The 15,724-nt window shown below is 58.7% G+C and overlaps 7 protein-coding genes across 7 annotated transcripts in view; 2 read left to right on the top strand and 5 right to left on the bottom strand.

Moving 5' to 3' along the window:
- Positions 1–464, bottom strand: part of BO72DRAFT_424933 (SEC14 family lipid-binding protein) — a gene marked incomplete at its 3' end in the record, with an annotated part of 1,415 nt that extends 951 nt beyond the window's left edge. Inside the window, exons 1-2 of the mRNA XM_040942896.1 lie at positions 235–464; positions 21–162 (exon numbers count right to left, since the gene is read on the bottom strand). Of these exons, the coding sequence (XP_040803376.1) occupies positions 21–162; positions 235–392 (300 nt within the window). The 5' untranslated portion in view covers positions 393–464. The remainder of the gene's footprint in view (positions 1–20; positions 163–234) is intronic.
- Positions 465–1,115: 651 nt separating this feature from the next.
- On the top strand, positions 1,116–3,683 carry BO72DRAFT_505561 (bifunctional terpene synthase/polyprenyl synthetase family protein; the record flags this gene model as incomplete). Its single annotated transcript, XM_040949194.1, has 9 exons — positions 1,116–1,410; positions 1,478–1,524; positions 1,570–1,817; positions 1,867–2,497; positions 2,549–2,703; positions 2,755–3,026; positions 3,102–3,168; positions 3,223–3,304; positions 3,360–3,683. Exons 1-9 carry the CDS (start codon positions 1,128–1,130, stop codon positions 3,681–3,683), a joined length of 2,109 nt encoding a protein of 702 aa, XP_040803375.1. The 5' UTR covers positions 1,116–1,127.
- Positions 3,684–3,925: 242 nt separating this feature from the next.
- On the bottom strand, positions 3,926–6,102 carry BO72DRAFT_400007 (amino acid transporter). Its single transcript, XM_040942143.1, has 5 exons — positions 5,501–6,102; positions 5,429–5,442; positions 4,961–5,365; positions 4,351–4,907; positions 3,926–4,286 (listed from the first exon to the last, which is right to left on the bottom strand). The coding sequence occupies exons 1-5, from the start codon at positions 5,650–5,652 to the stop codon at positions 4,059–4,061; spliced, it is 1,356 nt and encodes a 451-aa protein (XP_040803374.1). The 5' UTR covers positions 5,653–6,102; the 3' UTR covers positions 3,926–4,058.
- Positions 6,103–7,690: 1,588 nt separating this feature from the next.
- Positions 7,691–9,276, bottom strand: BO72DRAFT_446174 (isoflavone reductase family protein). The gene is made up of 3 exons (XM_040944231.1): positions 8,977–9,276; positions 8,443–8,818; positions 7,691–8,331 (listed from the first exon to the last, which is right to left on the bottom strand). Exons 1-3 carry the CDS (start codon positions 9,212–9,214, stop codon positions 7,986–7,988), a joined length of 960 nt encoding a protein of 319 aa, XP_040803373.1. The 5' UTR covers positions 9,215–9,276; the 3' UTR covers positions 7,691–7,985.
- An 84-nt stretch (positions 9,277–9,360) lies between these two features.
- BO72DRAFT_41824 (efflux pump antibiotic resistance protein) lies at positions 9,361–11,563 on the bottom strand. Its single transcript, XM_040942626.1, has one exon. The coding sequence runs from the start codon at positions 11,407–11,409 to the stop codon at positions 9,559–9,561; it is 1,851 nt and encodes a 616-aa protein (XP_040803372.1). The 5' UTR covers positions 11,410–11,563; the 3' UTR covers positions 9,361–9,558.
- A 1,249-nt stretch (positions 11,564–12,812) lies between these two features.
- BO72DRAFT_373406 (DUF1932 domain-containing protein) lies at positions 12,813–13,969 on the top strand (the record flags this gene model as incomplete). The annotated part of the gene is made up of 3 exons (XM_040941087.1): positions 12,813–12,922; positions 12,993–13,745; positions 13,810–13,969. 3 exons carry the CDS (start codon positions 12,813–12,815, stop codon positions 13,967–13,969), a joined length of 1,023 nt encoding a protein of 340 aa, XP_040803371.1.
- Positions 13,970–14,228: 259 nt separating this feature from the next.
- bgt2 (GPI-anchored beta-1,3-endoglucanase EglC) lies at positions 14,229–15,705 on the bottom strand (the record flags this gene model as incomplete). The annotated part of the gene is made up of 3 exons (XM_040941084.1): positions 14,229–14,607; positions 14,677–15,449; positions 15,508–15,705. The coding sequence occupies 3 exons, from the start codon at positions 15,703–15,705 to the stop codon at positions 14,229–14,231; spliced, it is 1,350 nt and encodes a 449-aa protein (XP_040803370.1).
- Positions 15,706–15,724: the final 19 nt, after the last annotated feature.

The following is a 15,724-nucleotide window of genomic DNA, read 5'->3' as shown; positions in this document are numbered from 1 at the left end:
GGGGGGGGGGAGGTGGGTACGAGTTTGCGTGTGGCTTCGTAGTCGTCGATTGAGATGGTGTCGTAGACTTCGACGATGGTTTTGTCGGTGTGGAACCGCGAGGCGGATTCGTATTGTTGCAGGGCGGTGGTGAGGTCGTTCTTGCGGGCTTGCAGGAAGCGGCTGGGATTGGTTAGTGTTTGGATTCGTGATGGAGGATGAGTGTGGTAAGAGAGAGGGGGGAGGGTACAGTACAGTAAGGTCAGGTCGTCGGTTAGACCATCCTCGACATCCCCCGCTTGTAGCCCCTGAGGCCGGTCTAGCAACCCTCGTTCCGCGCAGAGGGCCTTGAAGCTGGCCAGCGCCGCCGTGTCGGTGTCCGGGGGCACTGTATCTGGGGCGAGACTCGGCATGACGGTGGCTTTGGTGATTCTTGGTGCTACTTAAGGGGGGTGGTTGATCAAAGGGGAAAGAGAAAAGTGAAATGACACCCAGAGAGAGACAGCGCCTAACTTAACAGCCAGCCTGGCTCGCCAGCTGGCAGCAGAAAAGGGAAGGAATGTTTGCTGGACGGGTCGAATCACCGACGCTGCAGGATTATCTCAGCCATGGCTAGGCCGCGGCGTTTATCACGGCAATTCGGGGGTTGGAACTTGGACAAGGTTCCTCCGCGGCATGCAGATCGTCGATCCTGGCCCGGGAAAGAGATCGCGAATCTCCTTCAGCGGACAGGTCACCCGGATAGTGAGGATGAGTGTAATCGTCAACCAATCCATGACATCAACAATGGTTCATGGGAAGTGGATCCCTCCCGTGGAGCCCCCCAACATCACCGCGACGCAACCATGGTTTGTCGGCCTGTCAATGCGGTTCTTTCACCCGACAGTTCTCAGAGATCCTAATTAACCTTCGGTCTGACCCTGTTTTCGCTGCAGATCACGATGACCCGGCTGCTCGGTACCCAGATTCGGGGACGATGTGCCATTGGCGTTGAGGGTCGACTTAGGGCTGGGGCAGGCAGTCGATGACGGGATCGTTGGGGCGCCCGATAAGCCGTGCAGACTATAAGGCCGGGGGAATGCTGGGGGACACCCGACTGTAGTTTTGGTATTATACTTCCATATTCATACAGATACAGATAATTAACAATGGAATCGATAGCATCATTCCCCGACGAAGACCACTTCTCCGTCCTCGTGCCCCGCGACACCCCCGACCTTCACGGCTTCTGTCGCGGCTACCCGTTACGCCGACACAAGGCAGAACACAAGGCCAACGAGGGCTCGCTGCAGCTGCGCGCCGACTGGGAGAAGTACATTGGACCGATCGAGCGATGGGGCTCGTGTAATCCGTGGGAGGGCCACTTTGGGGCCGTGGTGTTGCCCTGCTGCCGCCCGGAGCGGATGGCCATTGTCAATTACATCTTCGAATGTGGGTGGCCGTCTGTCAGGAAACGAGAAACAGGAAAGACAGAAATAGAACCCAGCTGACCGTATAGATGCCTTCATGTACGACAACGTAGTCGAGTCAGCCGCCCAATCCACCGTGCGTACACCCTGCTGCTATCCACTGCACGCACTGACAACCCAGATCAACGCCCACGCCGACGACATCGCCCTGGACGAGACGGAATACCGTACGGTGCGCTCCGTCACCGGCACAAAACAGGTGCAGTCGAAGATGCTGCTGGAGCTGTTCGCCATCGACCCGGCCTGCGCCCAGGTGGTGCTCGACTCGTGGAAAACCATGATCGACACCACCGCGACCCAGGACAAGACGCGCGCGTTCGAGGGCTGGGAGGAGTACGTCGACTATCGCATTATCGACACGGGGGCGCCGTGAGTACAGCACCACTCCTGTGCGTACCAAAACCACTGACAGCAGCAGCTTCGTCGACATGCTCATGCGCTTCGGGATGGGGTTCGTGCTCACACCCCAGGAGCAAGCCAGCATCGAGCCCGTGGTGCGCCCGTGCTACGCGGCGCTGGGCCTCGCCAACGACTACTTCTCCTTCGACGTCGAGTGGGACGAGTTCCAGCGCTCCGAGGAGACGACCATGACCAACGCCGTGTGGCTGTGCATGCACTGGCACGGCGTCGACGTCCCCGCGGCCAAGGAGATGGTGCGCCGCGTCACGAACAACTTCGAGCGCGAGTTCCAGCAGCGCGCGGCCGAGTACGTCGCTGGCGAGGGACGCGAGAACCGGAAAGTGCAGGTCTACCTGCGCGCACTGGGGTATCAGATTCCCGGCAACGTGGCGTGGAGTCTGCGGTGTCCGCGGTATCATCCGCAGCTCGTTGACGAGGCCGGGCGGCTACTTCAGGCGAGTATGCTGACGGCGTCGGATGAGAGATATGTGTCGCAGCAGGTGCAGGTGCAGGCGAAGCGCGCAAGTGTGTCTGAGGAGAGCGAGTCGAGCGAGTCGTCGGTCTGGTCGAGCGCGAACTCGCCGCGCTCGTCGATCTCGTCTGTTTCCGGGGAGGAGCGAGAGGTTGGGGAAGTCAAGCTGGGAGCTGAGGTATCTTCTTCACCCTCAATACCTGGGATCGACAGGCTGACACCGTGCTAGCATCTCCTCAGCCCAGCCGAGTACATCGCCTCGCTGCCGTCCAAGGGCGTGCGCGAGGCGTTCATCGACGCGCTGAACGTCTGGCTCATGCTCCCCGACCGGAAAGTGAAGCTCCTCAAATCCATCGCCAAGACCCTGCACAACGCCTCGCTAATGTATTGTACCTCCCTCACCTCCATTTTCTCCATCGAATGCTAATTCCGCAGGCTGGACGACATCGAGGACTCCTCCCCGCTCCGCCGCGGCCAGCCCGCCACGCACACCGTGTACGGGGTGGGCCCCACCATCAACTCGGCCAACTACCTCCTCCTGCAGGCGCTGGACGAGGTGCGCGGCTTGGCTGACCTCGACGGACCGTGTCTGGACATCTACACCGAGGAGATGCGCAATCTGTTTACCGGGCAGAGCTACGATGTGTACTGGACGCGAGAGGCGGTCTGTCCGTCCGAGGCGGAGTACAAGGAGATGATCCGGCAGAGTATGATCTCCCCTGCCCACAAGATCTTACTCGGTATATATCCTCGATAAGACATTGACGACCATCCATGAGTAGAAACAGGCGGCCTTTTCCGCCTCCTCGCGCGACTAATGATCGCGACCGCGCCTGCGCAGCGCAATCGGTACGCCTCCCTTGCCCTAAGAGATCTACAGTCCGCAAACTAAGGAGTACGCAGAGACATCCCCCTCCTCCCGTTGATCGACAAGTTGGGCGAATACTTCCAGATCCGCGATGATTACAAGAATCTGACTGAAGAGGTAGGCCCCCTACCTCGAGTCGTGATGTGTGCAATGCTGATGCTGAGGGGGATAGTATACCGATCAAAAGGGCTTCTGCGAGGACCTCGACGAAGGGAAGTTCTCCTTCCCGCTTACCCATGCGCTGCGGGCGCAGGAGCGGGAGAAGAACGGGCGACTTTGGGAGATGTTGGAGCAGGGGCGGGCGGCGGGGACGATGGAGGTCGCGAGGAAACGAGAGGTATTGGATATCTTGCAGGACAGTGGGAGTATGGAGTACACGCGGAAAACGTTGCAAGGGATAATGGGGGAGATTCACGGGGGCATGGGGCGGGTGGAGCGGGAGACGGGGTGCGTGAATTGGGTGTTGCGGTTGCTGGTGATGCGGTTGGAGGTTTAGTCTTTGCATGATGGCTTATGTCTGATGATTATGATGCTTGTTCGGCGTTGTGCATGTTGCTTAGATATCTATCCTCATGAGGAGATCCATGGAATCCGTGGAATCCGTGGAATGCTTCTAGAATCATTACCTCGGCTTGAATACCGGCACTGCAACCGGCGATGACGTAGACTCCCTCCAACCTGCCCAGCATTCCAATGACGTTATCACAATTGAATCGCAATGCATTCAGCACCAAGGTCGGACAGAAAGTCAAAGGGTATATTACAAGTCTAGTCTATGATACACTCTATAAATAGTATGATTATATACAGCCCAAAAGGATTCCCAGAAAACGCCTCAATGCAATGGATCGTGTCATGCAGCTGCATCACATCACGCATTATTCGCGCAGGAGAAACTGCTGCCGGAGCTGTCGTCGTGGATGGCCACGCCCGACACCCACAGACCGCAGACGCAGATCGTGGCGCCGATGAGGAACAGCCCCACGTTGGCCATGGTCAACAGCGTCTTGCGCCACGAAGAGAAGTAGTTGCCGTAGTAGAGGTAGAGCCAGAAGACGCCGGGCAGGCCGAAGGAGAACCAACTCGCGAACAGGGCGCACTATTGGGTACGATTAGCATGTATGGAATTGAGTAGACAGGACAGGGTAGGGGATAAAACATACAACCAAGCTGACGAGGTTGCTGAACACGGGGATAGCCTCGGCGATGACCCAGGCGATGATCCAGTAGCCAGCAGCCAGACCGATCCAGGCGCCGATTCCCTTGACACTGCGCTTGTGCATGACATCCGTGCCGCGGAACAGTCGGACGTAGACGTTCTTGATGGCGACGTGGCCCAGGACCACACCGGCGACGACAATGGTCGGGATGGCGACACCGTAGGCGACCTTGCGGACAACGGGGCCGGCGGAGCCCAGGGCGGGCGACTTGACGTCCTGGCCGGCGTAGCGGTAGATGACGGCGGAGGCGACGGTGTAGAGCACGATCTCAAACGCCTGCAGCATGCACAGCGACTTGGGGAAGTCCTTGGGGTTCTTCATCTCGGCGATGAATCCGAAGAAGGCCGGGTGGCCGCAGTAGGCGAAGCCAATGTTGGTCACGGCGGAAAAGCCGTTCACGAAGCTCGTCTTGCGGGTCAGTTGCATCGGTTCGGTGGAGGGGTGTTCGACGCCCACGCCGATCATGGTGATGAGCACTGCAGAGAAGATACTGATGAAGCCTGTGCATTGTTAGAATGGTTGTGATGGAGCAGAGGAGGCAGTGGAAACGTACAGGCAATGGCGAACCAGGAGACGTTCTTCATGGTGCGGGGCAGCGAGCAGATGAAGGAGAGAACCAGGCCGACCACGCCAAAGACCACGGAGCAGGTGCCGTGATTGGTGAGGGTGTTCATCATGACCGTGAAGGTGACCAGGTGACTACCGGAGGCGAACATGAAGAAGAGCAGCTGGGCAACCTCGATGAAGATGCGACCGGGTTTCCCCATCAGGACCTCGCCGGCGTCGGCCATGCTGTGGATGAAGGGATATCGCGCCCGGAATTGACCGATGACATAGCCGGAGTAGGTGGCCACCACGCCCAGGCCGACAATGAGGATGATAGCAGGGATCAGGCCGACAGTAGCGACAGTCGAGGGCAGAGACAAGACACCCAAGGAGACAGTCTCGGCAATCATCACTAAAGGTGGGTTAGAATATGCGGGACGGTCTAGTGTGGTATCACCAATATCACATCACATACAGAAGCCAGATTGCCTATCAAGCAAGATATTAGTATCAATGCATTTGAGTATTGAATAGACAGTGTACATACCACCAATCCAAAGTCTTATATTGAACCTCACCATGCTCCGCGCCGAAGGGGTCTTGCTCCTCGGCGGGAGCCTTGAGGTCGGTATCCCAGGCCTCCGGGTCCGATGGGACACCCGAGCCATACTCGATGTCTTTCACTTCCGGTGACGACATGGTGAATTTCCTGGGGGAGGGGGTTGGAAATTGACACCGTGGGGGGAAGTAGAAGGAGGGGGAGAAGAGGGGAGGAGAGGAGAGGAGGGAAGGGGAGGGAGAGAAAGGGAGAGAGAAAGCGTCAAAAGGAAGGAAGAACAAAATGGACAGGAAGCTATGAAGAGATCAAAAGAATCGGGCCTTGGGCATTTCGTTATTATACTGCAGCCAAAGCCAGCGAGGTGAAGCATGGACGTCTGGGCAGGTGGTTTTTGTTAGTTAATAGTTCGGGGCGACCAGCCAATCCCAGCCAATCCCAGCCTCGGGGAGTGCAATTTCTGCGGGCGTGACACAAACTTTGCTGGCCGCCGTTTGCCTCTCTCCCCGATGTCGGCCTGCTGCCCGGGCTGGTGCGACGTTTTCAATGCCTCATGGCCCACTCCTCCAGGAACAACGAGCATAAGAGTGGAGTGGTCGAATTTTCTACAATTCTTCGGTGAAACTAAATAGTCACTGAGTATTCATTACTATTTCCGCTAGCTGGTCAAACGGATCGTGCATCTGGCGACGAACATGCTGCCGCCAATGTTGCATGACGATAGTTTAGCCGGGGGAAGCAAATAAGGTGTCTGGGGGAATCCGGGACCATACCAGACTCTGCATGGAGGCAAAAAGGCAAAACTGCAAAACTGGAAAATTCAACCACCGCATCAGGCCAGGCGGGCCCCGGGTGGCAACTGGTCAAAGGCAAGAAACCAGTCAGAGGACGGAATAGGGCTGCCGGTGGCGCTGCCCTACCGACCGTCCCCAAACAGGCTTAGTCTCCTCGTGCCGCTTCCGAGTCGGCCGCCATGCACTAGTCCCCGTCCGACTTAGCGGCATCGATCCCGGGGCTGGGCGGCAGTACTCCGGGCCTCCGAGGGCCGGTCTCGCCCCCCCCCGATTCTCTATCCCAGTCGGCCGGGGAAAGGCCACTGGCCACCAGATGTGCTTCCTCCATACAGCATCTCGGGATCAGGAGCACTCACGCCTAGCGCTGTCTGCGGCTCATTGTCCGGTGAAAAGCTAAAAACAAGCATATTGCATAGTCTCATGTAGCTTGATTGCAGGGCTGACTCGGAATGACTCATGCGGCGTGACTCCCGCCTCCTATATCGGCCGGGCACTCTGACTCAAGCTGACAAACAGCTGCGTGCTCCAGACTCCAGGGCTTCAGCACTCTAGAAGGCTGTGGAAATCACCATCTCAACGCAAATGGTCGAGTGGTGCTGTCGTAGGGATGAGCTCTCCACCAAGTGGCTCGTTTAGCCGACGGTCAGCCTGTCTGTCACCGTTCCCGCGGGAATCAACCCGCCGCGACGGGCACCGTACGCTGTATTCTTTATCTTGTTTACTTTCACCTCTCACAACCATTCATCTCATACAAGTGGATTGAGGTACCCGGAGAGGATGATAATCATTGCAGCCATCTCAGCATCCTTAGGATCTGCCATCATAACCCAAAACTGCTGGGTGCTGACCTGCAGCAACCTGGAAACTGGCGCACCGTCGCCATCTCGCCTGCATCGCAATCTCCACACGACAGAATCTTCACCCGCGGGTACATCCCGTGGGTAGCGACCACGTGGTGGTGCCAGTCGGCTCGTGGCAGCTCCTACATCGGAGCCAGGAGGTGGTTCTTCAGCCCGAAGGCGAACCAGATCCGGATCGTCGTCAGCATCTGACAGCCGAACCTAGGGAGGGGCGGAGATCGATCGGCAATGACAGGCTGTGGTCTGCTTCAAACTGGTCGGTAGTGGGTGCTTGAGCCGATGGATACGGCGAAGACGAAGCTTGATGTCGGGTGGACTGGGACTGACCAACCCAGGAACACATCTCAGTATTGCAACTCGCCGCTGCAAGAGAATTAGACCTAGACACAAACCTTCTCTGCACCAATGCCAGGGGATGTTTAGTAATGTCTGGGCTGACATGGGCATTGCTAGAGCCGTCAGAGTCTAGCGTAACTCATGCTTACACTTCATATAGAGCGAGCTATCATGCAAAGGGTGACATTCTTCAGAAATACTCTTCGTATCTGCTTGTGCACAGTTTACACACAACCTGTTCGCCGCGCTGCCTTCACTATCATTGGCGTGCTGTAATCTCAACCACAATTGCATACAGAATCTGTCAAAAGGGTACATGATGCATCCACACAGCGCAGCACTACCGTACTCAGAAGCATTATACAACCTGCTTTTCCAACTAACCCAGATGGCAGCAACCGCTTCAGCCAGAAGTATCATACAACCTGCTCTCACAACTGACCCGAACCATCTAGAACAACCACCCAGCCCGTCCCAGCCAATCGACTACTCCAACTGCCGATGGATCGAATCCCGCACCAGCTCCTGCAACGACTGCGTCGCCACGACCCCGATATCCTCATTGTCCCGGCGATCGTACAGGGTGCCGCCCTCGGCCCAGATGCGCCGCAGGGTGAAGGTCGTCGCATGGGGGGCGCCCTGCTCCCACGCCTGGGCCTCGAGCCGCCGCAGCTCGTCCAGCGCGGTGTACTCGACCTCCCACTTCTGGCCGGTCTGGAACTCGAACTCGCGCAGGATCTCGTGCGGGGTGGTGGTGAAGGAGTTGAGCTTGAGGGCGCGGTACCGCGCCTGGTCCCAGTGGGTGAGCGCGTGGGCGACGAAGCGCCCGACACTGTGCATGTGCGCGTCAGCCATCCAGCCACAACCCGGTACGACAGGGCCATGACGCCCATCGAAGACCATCGAAGACTATCGAACCGTCCCCTGGAAGGAAGAAACTCACTCCACCCGCGCGCTGAAACTAACCCTCCCCTCCCCGTCGCCGGCCACCACCGCCTTCCGCGCCTTCACATCCCACGCCCCCGCCTTCGCCGCCTCCTTCGACCCCGCCGCCGCCAGGTAGAACGGATAATCCGGGTACGGGCCCGTGACGATGTAGGCGTACTCGAGGCGGTCGCGCAGCGGGGCCAGTGCCGCCCGCACCTTCAGCTTCTGCTGGTGCGGCTTCTCGTCCTTCGAGGCGGGGCCGTACTCGATGTCCGTCCCGTACTCGGAGGGGAGGAAGCGGCGGACGGTCTCGGATTCGGCGGCCAGGTGGATGAGCGGGATCTGGGCGGCGATGGCGGTGCGGCCGAGGGCGGAGACGACGGTGTCGTATCCTGTAAATTCATTAGTTTGGGTGGGTGGTGGAGTGGGTGGTGGGGGGGTTCGATCAGGCGGGTGTGTAGGAGGGCATAGTGCTGTGTAGTGCATAAGAGGGTATAGTGTGCTGTACAGTACAGTAGAGTCTACTGAACGGGCAAGGGTAATGTAATACCAGCATAAGCCTTGCGCACATCGTCCGCATTCGCCAAATCGCCCACCAGGATATCGACCCCCTGGCGGCGCAGCTTGTCCAGCACCTCGGTCTTGGTCTGCAGGGACTGCGGGCTGGTGAAGATGGCGAAGCGGCCGAAGTGGGCGCGGTCGTCGAGCAGGGCCTGGGTGATGTACGAGCCGATGGCCCCGGTGGCGCCGAAGATGAGGATGTTGGACTTGTCGGACTTGTCGGACATTTTGATTTTGTCTTGTAGGTGGAATACACACAGTAAGTAGAGTCCGGGATGTGTTGTTGGTGAAAGCGAGGTGTGATGACACCATCGGTGAGGGGAAACTGAGGGGTTATTTATGACCCGGCAATGCAATTACCCCGCCGGATCAAGATCCGCGATAAGATGACAACATCGTCGGAGAGGATAGCATCATGCTTAAATGTACCAATGCCTTCCAGTATTATTTATCATTATCATAGCTCATAAGAAAACATGCAATCTATATACTTTTCCCCATCTAACCCAGTCATCTATTCTACCAACATCATTATCATCATCAATATCTCATTTTGTTGGAGGGAAAAGACTCAAGTAACATGCTCCTTCTCCTCCTCTTTGGGAATGCGCACGCACGTCACGGTGATCAACGCCGCCACCAGCTGACACCCCAGCGCAAACCACCAGATGGCCCGCAGTCCCTGCAGCCCGACATCCCCGTCCGGGGTCTTGTCGACGCGCGTGCCGATCGCATCCGCCACACTGGTCAGAATCGCCGAGCTGAGGTTCTGGTTCGTCACCAGCAGACTGCCCGCGCTGCCCTGGTACGAGCGCGCCACGTTGCTCGTGATAAAAATGGAGGCGGCGGCGAAGGCGAGATCGGGGCCGAAGGTCACCAGGGCAATGCCGGGAAAGGAGAGCGCCCAGTAGATAGTGTTGGCGGTTTGCGGGAGGAAGAAGGCCGGACCCAGCGTGAAGGCGAACATGGAGATGGTGTAGATGTAGTGGCCCGGGACCAGGTGCAGGGTGCGGCTGACGACCCAGGTCGCAAACACCCCGACCAGGGCGTTGGGGATGTGGTACAGCGCCACGGCGACGGGCGTTGCGTGCTGGATGCGCAGCCAGAACTGGATCGCGTAGAACTGCCAGCAGCCGAAGAACGAGCCAAACCCCAAGAAGTAGGCGATCATCAGCGGGGTGAAGCCCTTCGTGCTCCACAGCCGGTTGGGGATGAGGGGTCGCACCACGTAGCGTTCCGTGACGAACAGCCCCACCAGCAGCACAATGCCGACGACCGTCAGGGCGATCGTGTACGGGGACCAATTGGTCACTCCTCCCTGCGTCAGGCCGAAGAGAAGGCACACGCAACCGCCCACGGCGAAGGCCGCCCCCAGGTAGTCGAATTGCTTGATGGAGGGGGCCTCAGTACCGGCCACGTCGGCCACGGGCCGCAGCGGGGGGATGGCGAAAAAGGCCGCCACGGCACACAGCCCGGTGATCATGGCATTGGAGCCGAAGATCCACGGGAGGTGGTGGAACAGAAGACCCCCCTGGATGGCTCCCAGGGAGAACCCGAAAGGCGCACAGGCGGCCATGGCGCTGAAGACGCGGTTCTTGCGGATGCCTGGCTTGTACACCCGGCCAAGAATGCTCATGCTCCCGGACACCAGCACGCCAATGGCCAGACCCTGCATGGCGCGCACAATGAAGAAGAGGATGCGGCGCGAGGGGGACAGCGAGAAGGCCCCAATCAGGTTCCACAAGGTGAGCCAGCCAAACGCTCCCACCATCAGCGGTCGAGGAGGCGTGAGGTCCGTCAATGAGCCGGAAACAACGACGGAAAGGCCGTTGGCCACGTTGAAGGCGCCCACCAGCCAGGGCAATTCGGTGTTGCTGATGCCCAGGGCGGCTCGGATCTGGATTTGCGGGGCCAGCATGTCGCCCAGAAGGAAGGAGAAGAGCATCAAGCCCACGGAGCAGACGGCAATCAATAGAAGTTCGGCGCCAAAGCTGGACAGCTCCGGAGGCACCCCCTGTCGAGCAGCCTTGGTGGCCTCGGGGGGTGGTGAGCCCGCCTCGTCGGCATAGACATGGTCGCCCGGGTGAACGGCCGCAGAGGGACGACGGAATCGGGGCCCCGTGGCCGACAGCTCGATCGCTTCCTCGTCGTCGTCGCTGCTGTCCTCACGGGATCGGGCGATTGTCTGAGGGAATTTCTTCAGCACATCGGCGGGGACGGCGACTTTGGGTCCCAGCAGAGGATCCGGGGTTTGTGCCCCCGTGGCCGGAGTGGATGCAAAGCGACTGCTCCCCACGCCGGGTTGGTAATCGGAGAAAGAGGTGCGGCGCGACATGGCGGCCGATGACAGTCCAGACACAGTCTTATCCTCGACTGGACTTGGGGGTTGCGAATGATCGGGGGTGGGATATGGAGGTGGCATGGTGGAAGATGAGGAGGATTGGCGTGGATTGTCACTTCACCGTCATTTTGGGGAAGGCTGTTGGAGCAAGGAGGGTTTTATAGGTGTTTAGGTGTTGGGGGAGCTCCGGAAAAGATTGTCCGGAGACATTGCGCAGCTGTACAGCTGGATTGCTCATTCTTTTTTGATGGTGGCCACCGTGACGCTAAGGGTTCGAAATTTGCAGAGCTAAGCATCGATCCCTTGCGGTGGTTTGCGCGTCGCCAGACCCGGTGGATCCCTCCACCCACGGTTGGCTCCACGGGCCCTGGGACACACGAGACTTTAAATCAGTCAAAGGGCTGGATCCATCGGAAACTGGTTTCCTGAACAGAGGCATTGGTCGATAAGCGGTTGCCACTGCAGTCCCCGTGGATAACGGGATGTGGTGGTGGCTTTGGGCATGAAGATAGATGCCTGAAGGGACTTGTGTACTGTACACCCTGCTGTGTAGAAATGCATACTGCTCCAAGGTCAGTCGGTCAGACACCGCAGAGAAGCAAGAGACACACCAAATTGAAACCTACAGCTAGGCCGTGCAATGATCTCCCGATCGACAGAGCGAAGCAGCAGAGGCAGCTTGAGGATCGTCGACTTGCTCAAAAAGGGACCGACGATCCAGGGCCTTCGGCTGACCTTCATACTCGGCACTTAGTGTGGAGATCTGGAAGTTAGTTAGTGTGCATCGAAGTATACTAAACAGTAAACTTCGTATCAAATTGGACTTGGGGTGGCTGGACCTACATAAGTAATAAGTTATGTACAGTGTACTATTATGCTACCTACCTTGTACACATACTTCCACTTCTCCCGTCGGCCCGACTCAATTGCCCTAACTCGACCTTCAACACCACCCCATCGGCAAACCACGCAGTCTCTTGTCTCTCGGACGAGGAATCCGGTCCGAATAATCGAACTGACCATCACCGGGTCAGGATATGGAGATCGGTCATGCAACAGGCAAACCCGACCGTGGCAGAGTGAGCCGATGCCGACCGGCGAGGAAGCAGGCCGATGGCCGAGGGCACATGATGATACAGTACGTACAATCAGTACAATGTATGTAGATACGGTCAGCCCATTGCACCCTCTCGGGGACGATGACGAAGAGTTGTCTGACTATCTTGGGCCTGCTTCCACCGTAGAATTTATTTACAGAGCAGAATATACAGACAGACCGTAGTATATAAGCCATCGAAGTGCTAGGACGAGCAACCTGCAGTAGCCGTGTTCAACCCATGCTGATCCTGTAATCCTTCTCATCACATTCGCAATCACATTCACATTCCCGAGTCCCCCACCATCCCCGCTTCATCTCACCTCCAATCTCACCTTCATCATCACCTCAACCTCACCCTCCGCATCCACCAACAAACCAACCCACCATGCCCTTCGAAGCAATCGGCATCCTCTCCATCGGAGAGATGGGCTTTGGCATCGCCCAGCTCCTCCGCGCCCACAAATATCGCGTGCTAACCTACGCCGCCGACCGGAGGTAGAGTACATCAACAAACCCCGCTCCCTTCCCCCCTCCCCCCGCTCCGCATCTCATCTCCAAAAAACAGTGAATCCACCCAACACCGCGCCTGGCTGGCCGACATCGAACTCCGGCCCTCCCTCCAGAACCTCATCGACGAAAGCGACGTGCTCCTCTCCATCGTCCCGCCCGCCGAGGCCCTCCCCACCGCCGAGCGCATCATCGCCGCCGCCACAGCGCGACACCTCGTCCGCGACAGCCCCTTGTACATCCTCGACCTCAACGCCGTGTCCCCCGCCACGGCCCGGGATTTAGCCCAGCTCTTCCGCACCACCGCCCGACCGGACGATCTCCGCTTCCTGTCGGGGGGGATCATCGGATCCCCGCCGCATTTCACCAAGCATGCACACCATGCACACCATGACCATAACCAAGCCAACGGTGGCACCCACGGGCCTGAACCCGAGGATCAGGGGGAAGGAGAGTGGAAAAAACCCGCCCTGGTGGTCTCCGGCCCCGATCCCCTGCCGGACGCCCCGCTCGCCACCGTCCTGAACATGCGACACGTCTCGGCCGAGATCGGCACCGCCGCGGCGCTGAAGATGTGCTTCGCCGCCCTGACGAAGGGGTTTACCGCGCTGGCGATCGAGTCCTTCACCGCCGCGGAGGGGTTCGGGGTGCTGTCCGAGTTGCGCGGGCTGCTCGGCGAGTATAAGCCTGCGGCGCTGGGGATGGCGGAGCGCGGGGTGGTGGGGATGCCCTCCAAGGCGTATCGGTGGGTGGAGGAGATGCGGGAGATCGGGCGCACGATGGAGGAGGGGGCCGGGTTTGGGCCGGATGTGTATGTTTCCCCTTGTTGTGTGTTGGGGGCAAAGCGGGGGGAATAGGTGTGCTGACTGCAACAGGTATAATGGAATCGCGGAGGTGTATCAGGCGGTTGCCGACGATCCGGTGCTGGGACTGGAGAAGCAGAAGGCCGGGGCGTTGCGACAGCGCGGGAAGACGGTGGAGGATGTGGTGGGCTGTTTACAGGGGAGTCTGAAGGGGAAGAACACGGAGTCGTGATTCGGTTTCGGTGGTGTGTGTATCTGTAAGTAGAGCTGTGTGAAGACTCATAGTACAGCTAGACGCATTTCTTTTTACTAGTGATTCAGCCAAATAATGCTTGATGATCAATTCGTGCGTGGATTGTACTATACTTGAGACCGTCGACATACAACCGGCATCATTGAATTGAACGAACGTCCTAAAAGTGTACACGAAGAGAAAAAAGGTCTATACTGCGGTGAACAACCCCCCTCATTCCTTCATCGCGGAGCTAAATTTACAAGACAGCCAGGGCGAGGATGCCGACGACGGCACCGAGGAGAGAGCCGGGGAGAACACGGCCGGAGCCACCGGTGAAGAGGCCGGAGGAAGAGGCGGCGGCAGCGGAGGTGCCGGTGCTGGAGCCGGAGCCAGAGCCGGAGCTGGAGCTGGAACCGGAGGAGCCGGAGCTACCGGCAGCAGCGCTGGCGGAGGGGGTCAGACCGGAGCTGGCGGAGGGGCGGAAGCCGGGGTAAGTGCCGTTGCCGTGGCTGCCCCAGGTGCCGTTACGGCCACCCCAGCTGCCAGAGACGGAGCCAGAGCCGGAGCCGGAGCCGGAAGCAGAAGCGCCAGAGCCGGTGCCGGAAGAGCCGGAGCCAGAGGCAGAGGAGCCGGAGCTGGAGCCAGAGCCGGAGCTGGAAGAGCCAGTAGTCTTACCAGAGACACCGGTGGCAGAGGCAGAAGACGAAGAAGCAGTGGAGGTGGCGGAAGAAGTGGAGTTCTTGCAAGACAGGTCGTACAGAGGAGTGGTGCTCAGGGTGCTACCAACAACGCCGAAGCTGGGGTTGGGGGTGGCACCGTCGGTGTCCTGGAGAATGTACCACCAGGTGTTGGTGTTGCCGAACAGAGGGCAACCCACCTCATCCCAGTAGATCTTGGCGTTGGCGGCATTGGCGACCGCATCGCCCTCGGAGTCACCGCTGACGGGCCATCCGGTCTCGGTCATCCAGACCTCCTTGCTGCCGGCAACGGCCTTGGTCTTCTCCCACGAATCGAGGAAGAGCTGCTTGGCGTTGTTGATGTCGTTCTCAAAGGTCGACTGCCAGAAGGGGTAGCCGTCGAAACCGAGCCAGTCGACGGCCTCAATGACAGCCGCGTTGGAGGTGTTGGTCCAGGAGTCCCAGGTGTCGACGTGGCCGATGGGAACATCAGCCAGTCCGGTGCCGGCGATCAAGTCACGGACCTGCTGGATGTACTCGACGAGCTCGTCGGGGTTGACACCGACACCGGCGGAGGCCTCAACACCCTCGACGGAGTTGCGGTAGAGATCCTCACTGCCGACGGAGATACCGACAACGAGCTTGGTGAAGTCCTCACCGTACTGGGAGATGGCGGACTTGAGGGCAGCGAGCTCGTTGGCCATGCCACCACCGGAGGTCCACAGACCGAGGAGGAGCGAGGTGTCTTGGGCGATAGCAGCGGGGATGGCCTCGATGGGGGTGTTGGTGCTGTAGGCTTGCTGTGGGGGGAAGTGGGGTTAGTCTGGTCCCTTGCAAGTCAAGCAGCAGTATACCTACGATCATGGTGTAGAGACGAGCGCTGGTGAAGCCACCGTCAGTGCCAACCAGACCCTTGGCGGTCTTGAAGGAGGCCTCGAAGTCGGCCTGGAACATGGAGCTCTCATCGGCCTTCTTGTTGCCGTAGTTGAAACCCTGGGAGACAGCCTCGGCAGTAGAGGCCGCAAGGGCCATGGCAGCCAAAGTGTTGTAGTGCATTGTGATGGTGGTGGTGGTG

Source organism: Aspergillus fijiensis (genome assembly GCF_003184825.1).
Source record: "Aspergillus fijiensis CBS 313.89 unplaced genomic scaffold BO72scaffold_13, whole genome shotgun sequence".
Classification (NCBI taxonomy): domain Eukaryota; kingdom Fungi; phylum Ascomycota; class Eurotiomycetes; order Eurotiales; family Aspergillaceae; genus Aspergillus; species Aspergillus fijiensis.
This window is presented reverse-complemented; position numbering and strand designations above follow the sequence as displayed.